The sequence below is a fragment of the Rhinopithecus bieti genome, unplaced genomic scaffold, assembly GCF_001698545.2.
Source record: "Rhinopithecus bieti isolate Rb0 unplaced genomic scaffold, ASM169854v2 scaffold_22548, whole genome shotgun sequence".
Classification (NCBI taxonomy): Eukaryota; Metazoa; Chordata; class Mammalia; order Primates; family Cercopithecidae; genus Rhinopithecus; species Rhinopithecus bieti.
The window spans coordinates 708,306-719,606 of NW_016810469.1; the positions used below are offsets into that span (position 1 = coordinate 708,306).

General features: G+C 48.8%; 1 protein-coding gene across 1 annotated transcript in view; it reads right to left on the bottom strand.

Moving 5' to 3' along the window:
- Positions 1-4,499: 4,499 nt before the first annotated feature.
- The window catches only part of CDCA8 (cell division cycle associated 8), an 18,314-nt gene continuing 11,512 nt past the window's right edge, over positions 4,500-11,301 (bottom strand). The window contains exons 8-11 of the mRNA XM_017892132.1: positions 10,663-10,758; positions 8,651-8,777; positions 7,154-7,240; positions 4,500-5,879 (exon numbers count right to left, since the gene is read on the bottom strand). Coding sequence (XP_017747621.1) covers positions 5,835-5,879; positions 7,154-7,240; positions 8,651-8,777; positions 10,663-10,758 — 355 coding nt within the window. The 3' untranslated portion in view covers positions 4,500-5,834. The remainder of the gene's footprint in view (positions 5,880-7,153; positions 7,241-8,650; positions 8,778-10,662; positions 10,759-11,301) is intronic.

Consider the following 11,301-nt stretch of genomic DNA (forward strand, 5'->3'; position numbering starts at 1 on the left):
TCAGGGCAGAAGCCAGATGAGAGGATTGGGGAGTGGAGTTTGGGAATCTTTGAGGAGTCCAGCGAAAGGAGGAAGAGTGGGCTGAGACAATGACCAGGACAGGCTGTGGGAGTGAGCCAAAGGGTGCAGGGGCAAAGCCTGAGAGCCCATGCATATGCACACATGTGCACATGGGCACACGTGCACACACACACTTGGACCACATGAGTCCTTGCATGTCTCAGTTGGCTTTCTAGTGCTTCTCCTCTCTGTGGCCCAGGCCATTCATGTTCTTTAGGCTGGGGAAGGCGTCTTCCTCATCTGCATAGCTCAGGACATGGGAAGTGCTTAGGGCAAGGGGTGGGGTGGTGGGGGTGGTGATAAATAATACTCCTTCCCCCACTTCCTGTGCTCAGAGCCGGTTAAGTACTAATTCCCTGGGACAGGTGGAGAGTAAAATATCAGCTCTTTGATAAGGCTAACTGGAGAATGTTGCTTACCAAGTTTCTTTGAATCTAAGATGCCATTGAGTGTAACATGTCCTACCAAGAAAGAAACATCACAGCCAACTATGTTGTGCCATCCAACTGGAAGATGCATCCCAGTTTCACAGATGTTAACATGTACGTCTTCAATGAATGAGATGCTGTGCATCAGGGACAAAGTGTGTTTCCCATCATTCCCCTGAACTAGACCCACCCAGTCCCAGGCTGAGCCCGGTGGGGCAGACACCCACTGCAGGGACAGAGCTGCCCCTTCAGCTCCTGCCTGCACGATGGGAGCGGAGCAGGGTGCACCTTTCTTGTGGGCAAGCAGATCTGCAGGAGAAACCAGGTGGCACCAAGTCAAGCAGGTGGTTCCTTCTGTCCCTCCATTCCACTTGAGAAGCCACCCTCTGGTGGGGAGCAATGAATGAGGAGTGGGTTAGAGATGTTAGCAGCATTGCTCCGCTGAAGTCATCCCCAGGAGAGGCATGCAGCCAGGGAATGCAGGACCCCAGCATTAACACAGTGCCTGGCACACAGAACACAGGAAGTGCCCACTTGTTATTAGTGTTATTATTATTCCTAGCTGGTGTGAGGCACCAGGTAGACATACAGCATGTGGTCAGGAATGGAACTTCTCTAGGCAGTGGGCCTGCTGATCTGGCTTCATAAGGTTTTTGTCCATTCACTGTGCATGGACCAGGCACCTACTAGATGGCTGGCTCTGGCAGCTTAAGGCCTCACTGCCCAATGGGCGAGTCAGTTAAATAAAAAGTACCCATGTTAAGTAAAAAGCCACGGCAATAAGGATGAATTCTAGGTGTTTGGGGGCTCAGGGAAGGGCTCTGCCTGACTTTGTTCCCGAGGAGGTATGAGCGGGCTCCCAGGGGAAAGTGGGTAGTGTGTTCGCTGCCTTTGGTAGCCAATGCCTGTGTTCTGGACCTTACAGGAGGGTGTCTCAGTTCCTAGCATTACCTCCACCCCATTGCTCAGGAAGTGAGTAAAACTCACACTGTACCATCTGCAGCTCTCTTTAAATCTCCTTGTACCCTTTGCCATTGAAATGGAACTGTCTGCCAGCATCTTGAAAAACTCCTGCTATTTGCAGGATATTTCCCACCCCAGTTTACTAGTTGAGCTCCTTGGGGTCTTGGGGCAACAGAAGCCAGAAGTTGGCTGGGCTCATGAATGACCTCATGTTGCCTGTCAGCGTCTTGGGATCAGATTATGGGTATCTGAAGCCTAGCTCCAAGGAATGTGTTTGATCAAGACTGCTTGCAAAAGTGTAAGAGGAAAATGAAAAAATCTAAACCAGACTTGTTTCCGCATTGCAACACCTTCCCTCCCCTTTCACTTAGGCTTCCCCTGGGCCCCTTTTCCTTCCTCCACCCAGCCTACAGCACCCTTTTTTTTTTTTTTTTTTTGAGACACAAGTCTCGCTTTGTCGCCCAGGCTGGAATGCAGTGGCATGATCTCGGCTCACTGTAACCTCTGCCTCGTGGGCTCAAGCGATTCTCTTGCCTCAGTAAGTGACAGGGATTATAGGCATGTGCCACCACACCTGGCTAATTTTTGTATTTTTTAGTAGAGATGGGGTTTTGCTGTTTTGGCCAGACTGGTCCTGAACCCCTGACCTCAGGTGATCCTCCCACCTCGGCCCTCCAAAGTGCTAGGATTACAGACGTGAGCCACTGTGCCCGGCCAGCACTCCTTCTTGACCCTCACCTGGAGCCTTATGAAGGGTCAAGAGGAGGAGGTTTGCCAGGGTGACCTTGGCATTCGATTGGAAGGGTGTATCCTTGAAGATGGTCACCTGTCTCCATCCTGATGGTTCTTAGCATGTTGTGACATATGTGTGCTTGTGGGTACTGAGAATTTGCAGATGGAGCTGCGTTCTTCCTGGTATCTTGGTGCCAAGGGTATGTTTGTCCTCCACCATATCCACCACCCAAGGATCAGGAAAGATGAACCATGCAGATCCTAATATCAGCTGAGGGAAGGATGATGGCAAAGCGTAGAAGGCAAGAAGTGTAGGTTACAGCTGGCAGGGAGGGGATGGTGGAGGCTTGTTTGACGGGTGGGGTGATGTAGGTTGGGATGATACAGGGCTGAGCAGATGTTTAATCCCTCAAAGGAAGATGGCACCTTAGGCAAAGCAAATTGGATTCCAGACTCCCCTTTAGCAGGGAGCCCAGTGTAGCCCCCAATTCTGATTGAATCCTCTCTCAAGAGTGTCTCTCAGTCCTTCCATTTCTGAAGCCACAGGAATTATATCTACTATGAAAGTTTTGAGTACACATGGCATGCTGAATTTTAGGTAGGGGTCAACAGCTATGACACTGTGTAAAATTAGAAAACGGACCCACCAGAGTGTGTACACAGGTAGGCACTGAGACATGCTTTGTTTTTCAGAGGTTTGGGGATATATCGTGGCGCTAAGCCCTGCATTGGTATGTGAACTCATTATCTGGGTGGGGCCGGGGATATTCCTCCTGGTAAAAGGCATGTCTGATGCTTTGGAGAAATGCTTAGGTCATGTCCTGTCACACACACACGAGCTAACTCTTCATATGAGTAAAGTAATCTAACTCTTCACAAGGTAATACATTTGTAATCCTCTCAATAGGAAGCCCCAAGTAGGGCTTTTGGAAATAACAGGGGCCCTGTAGGACAAAGAATGAACCTATTGTTGACTGGACCTCTGGGGTTCCTTAAAACTGCCTCAGGGGCCCTAGGGAGGGACTCCAGGCCTCCATTCTCCCTTCAACCTGGGGCAGCCCTACTTTTCTCTTCACAGCAGACAGTAAAAACTAAATTGCCTACAGAGATGAGGCAGGTAACATCAAGGGAAAAAGTAATCTCATCAGAATTGCTTTGAACTGGAAGAGGATTCTCTGTGGGCCAAGGAACGCAGCTACTGAGCTCTAGCCAACCGTTGGCCCGTGCTGTCAGATCTTATTTTCAGAGGCTAGCAATCTTTGTGTAATCGCCCCATATTTAAATGGTTAGCAACTAATTTGGGAAAAAAAAACAAAACAAAACCCACACCCAACCTGAGTGTGAAAGTATGTCTTGGGGGCTGGCAGTGAGATTTAGGTTGTCTTTGTCCCAGCCCTGTGACATAGTTCAGCCTGTACTTAAAAATCCTGGGATGGTAGGGACGTAAGTTCTGCAAAATATATCAAATCAACAAAAGATACCAAATGACAAAAAAACAAAAATTTTTTTTTAAATCCTGGAATGTGGCTGGGCACAGTGGCTCAATAACTGTAATCCCAGCACTTTGGGAGGCAGAGGTGGGTGGATCACCTGAGGTCAGGAGACCAGCCTGGCCAACATGGCGAAACCCTGTCTCTACTAAAAGTACAAAACTTAGCCAGGCGTGGTGGTGTGCACCTGTAATCCCAGCTACTTGTGAGGCTGAGGCAGGAGAATTGCTTGAACCTGAGAGGTGGAGGTTGCAGTGAGCCAAGATCACATCACTGCACTCCAGCCTGGGCAACAAGAGTGAAACTCTGTCTCAAAAGTCAATCAATCAATCCGTCCATCCATCCTGGGATGGGGAACTCTTTACTTTCCAAGCCACCCCCTTATATGAAATGAAGAACTGTCATGTCTCAGTCCCAGGCATTAATCAGGTACCTGCTGCATAACATGCATTTCCTATGAGGTGATTTAGGCAGGGCCTCAGAAACTCTGGGAAGTAAGACTCATGATCACCCAATTACTCTTGCCCCGTTTTGTTCCTGGTCAACAAAAGTCCACTACAAATTATAGAGACCCTAGGCGTTGTCCTCCCAGATAGAAATTTCTAGCTCATGGAATGAAGGTGCTGGGGGTGCTCTGATGGGGGTTGAAGGTACCGATGCTCTGGATCTTGTAGTAAGCCCCTTTTTCAGATACCAGAATGATTCTGTCTGAAGCAAAGGTTTCAAATCTTCTGAGAAAAGCAGATGTGTAAAGACCCCCACACCAATTGCTGCCTCCCTAGTCCACGGAGCACAGGTTGGAGAGGACAGGCAGGATGAATAGTGATTACAAAAGAAAACACAAAACCAGAATTTATTGAAAGTAGGTACCAGCTCTGATTAGAACAATCAGCTCAAAGATACCATTACTCAGAACAATATATACAAAAATCTCAGGGAAAGAAGAATAAAAGAACTTAAAAGAATACAACTTGAATAGGACTGTTTTACTAAAATGGTCGTGTTGCAAAACAACAGATACCACAAAGAGCCCTACATGAGAAAGTCATGTGCCCTCAAGCCTGGGGGTGAGGACTCTAGTTCTCAAATTCTTAGAACACAGCTCATGATTCTCCAGGGCAAAGAGGCTGGCTGGAGAATGAGGACCTCACTGCTGACTGTTTAACAAAGTCCATGCCCCAGGCACAGGCACACATGGAATGAGGCCACCAAGCAAGTCACACCTGTCCCCTGTCCCCATAAGCCCCATAGGAGAGAAGTGCTCTCTGAAGTCTACTGACTTGGCAGGGACCACTGGACCATGGATAGCTTAGAGACAGTTATTCTGTGGCCAATGACATAAAACCCCCAGAATCTAAGCCCTACAATTCTCTTACCCACATTTCCACTAACTAGGGAGGTAGAGCAAGGCATGGAAGTTACCTCCAAACCAGTATCTGGTCTTCAGTAAACAGGGATAAACATAAAACACTGTTCCACAAGCAGGCTTCAGAACTACCGGGCATAGCAGGTGAAAGATCCCAAAGTCCCATTTAGCACCTCCCACAGGAGAAGGAGGAGGACGGCTGGTAGGGGAGATGTGATGAGTGCCAGAGGGGAGACGGGCATGTTCCCTACTGAGGTCCCTGCTGCCAACTATCCTACTCTGCTGATCTGTACAGTTCCCCCACCTTCGGGACCTACCCTCTCATGGCCCAGAGCTCACTTATCTCAGCCTAAACCTCCCAGTCTCAAGCACAGAGAGCAGAAATGCCAGATGCAGAGGTTCTCTGGGTAGGGGTGGTGGACACAGTCTTCCTGAGAACACAGGGTTCTTCTGTGCCCCCTCAACTGCAAGCAGGGCAGGGCGAAGAGGATGTCAAGTTGCAGGAGGCAGAAGGCAGCAGCTCAGAGGGCAGGGAGGGTTCAGCTGGGAGATTGATGGGAAGCTTCCATGGCATGGCCCCAGCAAGCAGTGACTGGGGTCAGCTGGGATGGGAGGGTGAACAGACAGCTCTACCTAACTGGTGTGGGAACAGCATGTCTGAATTCCTGAATTCCCCTAGAGGAACATGGCTCCTTGCTCTGGAACTTCACACTCAAACAATAAGCCTGAAGGGAAGAAGTCTCTTCAGGGTCCCAGAAGTGCCCATTAAAAGTCCATCCTGTCAACTTTGGCGTCTCATTTGTGGGTCCGTATGCTGCTGCAGATTTGGGCGAGACGGTTCTAGAAAGAAAAGGAGAGAGGTCATTGTAGAAGATGTCACTTGGCAGGCTTGCCCCTTGGCCTTCCACAGTCAGCCTGAGCACAGGTCTGACTGAGCCTCAGCTCCTCCATTCTCTATCTGTATCACACATGAATTCACCTTTTTGAACCTGTTTCTCATCTGAACAAGGGAGTAAAATAACAACTCAAGTGAGATAGTAAAGGTATCATAGGAGATTAGTTGAGAAGAACATTGCAATAGGTCTAGCTAGAGGATGACAGTCACAAGATTTGGGTGGCTAGGTGTGTGTGGGATCTCAGCACTGGGCCTATGTTCAGAAAGACAGGTTTGGGAAACCAGCCCCGCCTTGTCTCCTTCCTTGGATGTACCTTCAGACCCCACAGAAGGGTGAGGGTAAGGTTGCCATGTTTACACTAAGTGCTCCATCCACCACCCAAGATGATGGCTGACTGGACCAAGGAGGTTCATCCCTGGCTGAGCCAATTAAATTGTTTCTCTTGATAATTTACTTTACTTTTAGAGCTGAGGTCTTTCTCTGTCTCCCAGGCTGGAGTGCAGCAGCACGATCATGGGTCACTGCAGCCTTGAACTCACGGGCTCAAACAATTTCTCTCGCCTGAGCCTCCTGAGCTGCAGGAATTACAGGTGTGCGCCACTGTGCCTGGCCCTCTTGAGAATTTAAACCAAGATAAGAAATTGAATAGTTGAGCAATGGAGCAATAAAGTTAGGGTTGGAGGTGTGGTTACTCAAAGCCACATGAAAACAATGTTAAGTAAGCACAGAACCTGAAGCCTGTGGAGGTTATCAGCTGAGAGGGAGGAATGAAGATGTATGAGAGAAATGAGCACACAGGCCTCAGCTGATGGGCCCCACCGCTCCAGAGGCTTGGCCATTCAGCTCACTCTTTGATTCTGTAAGATTCCTGATAACAAGCTCCAACCCTCATTCTTGAGCTATTCTAGGTTTCAGTTCCTGGTGGCCAATAGTGACCTAACATAACCCTAGCACTAATTGCCTGAATGAGGCAGAATTTTGATTTTGCAGTGGAACTTCTGTGGCAGGCACCCTGGGATTGAACAAAACTCAACGTCAGTTGAGGAACAGAATTGCTGCTATCTAAGTAGGGTAAGAGTCAAACTCTCTTGGGGGAAGGAAGACAACACAAATTTAAGTAGAAAGTATTAGCCCAGCCCCAAAAGACAATCCTAAACAAAGGTAGCCCAGGAAAGCTACTGGAGGCATCCTATGTGTGGAGATGAATATGAGACTTACGGACAGCTTCTTAATGTTTCCCAAGGCCTCTGGATCCAGCTGGGCAATATTGTGCCTCTGCAAGTCACTGGCCAATAATCGCAGGCTCTGTATAGAGACGGGAGTGGGTTAAACTGGCCATGGCCCTTAGGGCAGGAACTCCCATCCAGCAGTGTGCCCCAAAGGCTCCCCCTGATATCCTGCACTTAGTGGTGGGGAATGGCTGGGATGGAGAAGTGGCAAGACAGGCAGGAAGTATATGAGCCCTAAGGAGACAATGACTTCATCAGCGCTATCACTGGGGAGGAGGCTGGATTAACTGGGCATAAGAGGCATGCACATTATCTTAGAAATGCCCTGCAGAGTATGTCTGAAACAAACCGTCCTCCCCTCACAAGGGCTGAGGTCAGTAGCTCGCTCCATGAAGCCAGAGACACTAAGCTTAGCCTGCTTCAGAATCCCTTAAAGTTATACAAAGCTGAAGGCACAGCTCATGCTCCCGGTTCTAGACTAAGCATATACCTCGGTGGTGCCCTCCTCTGCACCACCCTTTAACATCTCTATTATTGCACATATCACAGATACCATGATTGCAAACCCATCTTGACCACTGAGCTGCTTCTCAAAGGCAGGCCCCATGTCTACTTCTTGGGCCTGTGATAATCAGGTGGGCAAATGCTAGTTGATGAACAGATGGAGGCTGGCGTGGTGGCTCGCACCTGTAATCCCAGTACTTTGGGAGGCCGAGGTGGGTGGATCACCTGAGGTCAGGAGTTCGAGACCAGCTTGACCAATATGGTGAAACACCATCTCTACTAAAAATACAAAAATTAGCCGGGTGTGGTGGCGTGTGCCTATAGTCCCAGCTACTCAGGAGGCTGAGGCAGGAGAATCACTTGAACCTGGGAGGCAGAGGTTGCAGTGAGCCGAAATTGTGCCACTGCACTCCAGGCTGGGTGACAGAGGGAGACTCTGTCTCAAAAAAAAAGAAAAAAAAAAAAGGCTGGGCGCGGTGGCTCATGCCTGTAATCCCAGCACTTTGGGAGGCCAAGGAGGGCGGATCACGAGGTCAAGCAATCAAGACCATCCTGGCCAACATGGTGAAACTCCATCTCTACCAAAAATACAAAAATTAGCTGGGCACGGTGGCATGTGCCTGTAGTAACAACTACTTGGGAGGCTGAAGCAGGAGAATCGCTCGAACCCAGGAGGTGGAGGTTGCAGTGAGCCGGGATTGCGCCACTGCACTCTGGTCTGGCGACAGAGCGAGACTCCATCTCAAAAAAACAAAAACAAAAACCCAGAAAAACAGATAGAACCCAGAGCTGAGCAACGATCTTTGCAGTCTGGGCCTCTAACCTGGGAGAGAAAACTGGGTTCTGAGTCCTGCAGAAGTGTGGAGATCAGGACCCACGCCCTGAAAGGACTCTGAGGGTGAAGTGTGGGTGAGGGCCCAGGGAAAAGAAATGCTTGACTAAGTGGCACACTGTGGCCTGGCTTCCCTTGGAAATACTTCACCTCTCCGCCGCCCACTGGCACAGTAAGGAAGATCTCTTTGCTGTCAGCAAGAGGGCTGCCATTCCCTGAGATGTTGTAAATCCGCTCTCCTGCTGCTGGAGTACGCAGGCCAGGGGTCTTGAAGACCCTAGAACAGGAAAATCTCTGTGAAGATAGCTTGGCAATTGGATGACACCAGACTCTATAGGTCATTTTAACCTCACTCTGGTCTCAAGCTGCAGTTTTCAAGTCACACATTCCTAAGAAAGCACGTTCTAAATTTAGAAAAAAAAAATGTTTTAAAGCAGTAATGACTAAACACAGCTGGAGAAAGAAGGTTGTAATTATCGAACATACATCTTGCAAAAAGTCAACTCTTATCCACATAAAGTTTAGGTCCAAAGCTCCATATGGGTGCCATTCATCCATCCATCCACAAAGCCAGAAATAAGCTGGTTAACTGTTTCCAGCCGTGGCTGCTTCCATCAAGAGGAATTTTTCAGAGGCAAAGGAGGATGATTTAGAGATTACATCATTATACTAATTTCTCAAGACAGTTAAAATACTGCTACCTAGTTTTCCCTAAATGCCTTTTGTTACATACTCATGTGAAAAAACAAACTGTAAAGAAAAGTGAGAATTGGCTGAGTGCAGTGGCTCACACCTGTAATCCCAGCACTTTGGGAGGCCGAGGCAGGTGGATCACCTGAGGTCAGGAGTTCGAGACCAGCCTGGCCAACATGGCGAACTCTTGTCTCTACTAAAAATACAAAACTTAGCCGGGCATAGTGGCATGCGCCTGTAATCTCAGCTACTCAGGAGGCTGAGACAGGAGAATCACTTGAACCTGAGAGGTAGAGGTTGCAGTGAGCCGAGATCTCACCACTACACTCCAGCCTGGGTGACAGAGCGAGACTCCGTCTCAAAAGAAAAAGATCATGGCGCTCTTTCCCTATCAGCACACACAGATCCAGTCTTTTTTAATAGCTATACAGCATCTCCTATTTAGTCTACTAGGTTCTTTGGAAGGTATTAACTTATGCTGCAACAATATCCTTGCTTATGCGAGCCTCCAAAAAAGCAGTATCAAGTTTTACTTCTACCAAGAGTACAGAAGAGTACCTATTCATCTTTAAAAAACTGATTTGAGGCCAGGTGTGATGGCTCGTGCTTGTAATCCCAGCACATTGGGAGGCCGAGGTGGGCGGATCGCTCGAGCCCAGGAGTTCGAGACCAGCCTGGGCAACCTGGCAAAACCCCCTCTCTACAAAAAAAACAAAAAATTAGCTGGGCATGGAGGCATGCTTGGGAGGCTAAGGTGGGAGAATCACCTGAGCCTGGGAAGTCAAGGTTGCAGTGAGCCGTGATTGTGCCACAGCTCTCCAGCCTGGGCATTAGAGTGAGACCCTGCCTCAAAATAAATACATATTTTAAAATAAAATAAAAACCTTCTGGTTTGAATCCGAAAAGGCCAAAAATGTCACCTAGAGGCCTCCTAGTCATCCCAGGCAGAATATTCCCCTCCCTCCCATTAAAGAATCATTTTGCTACTGAAGATGGGTGAAACTACACTTAAGGGAGAGGCATACACCAAGAAACCCAGCTGGCCACTGTCCTCTGACAAGGCACCCCAGGCCAAGGACTTGGGACAATTTTCTATTTTCTTAAGATAGAATCTTACTCCGTTGCCCAAGCTGGAGTGCAGTGGTGTGATCTTAGCTTACTGCAACCTCCACATCCTGGATTCAAGCAATTCTCCTGTTTCAGCCTCCCAAGTAGCTGGGATTACAGGCGTGCACCACCATGCCCAACTAATTTTCGTATTTTTAGTAGACGTGGGGTTTCGTCATCTTGGCCAGGCTGGTCTTGAACTCCTGACCTCAAGTGATCTGCCCGCCTCGACCTCTCAAAGTGCTGGGATTACAACATGAGCTATTGTGCCTGGCCTAGAAGTATTTTCTTAGACACTCCTTCTCTGGGTAGTGCTCAATGTTGGAATCCCATCAAATCCAAGTGTTCCCCTCAATACTCACCTTGAGTCAAACCTGGGTGTCAGGCCTGGAGTTGGTTTGATCATGGACATCTCCAATCGGCCCACGGCTGGGGTAACAGTGTTAGCACGGCTTGACCTACAGGTAAGAAACGGCCATCAGGTATGCCAACTCTCAAGTTCCACGAAGGCAGCAGCACAGGAATGACACGTGGAGAGCTGACTGTGAGATACTGCTCCGGGTGCCTCGCACACATCAACTTACATGACCCTTCTAACAACATGGGAGGCCAGCACTGCTGCCATCCTCATACACAGCTGCAGAAACTCAGGTGCATCGAGTTTTAAAAACTTGCCCAAGATCACATATCCAATTAGGATGGAGCCAAAACTTGGAACCGAAGCAGCCTGCCTCCAGAATCTGACTTTTTTTTTTTTTTTGAGATGGAGTCTTGCTCTGTTGCCCATGCTGGAGTGCAATGGTGCAATCTTGGCTCACCGCAACCTCCACCTCCCGGGTTCAAGCGATTCTCCTGCCTCAGCCTCCTGAGCAGCTGGGACTATAGGCATGCACCACCACACTCAGCTAATTTTTTTTTTTTTGAGACGGAGTCTCGCTCTGTCGCCCAGGCTGGAGTGCAGTGGCTGGATCTCAGCTCACTGCAAGCTCCGCCTCCCGGGT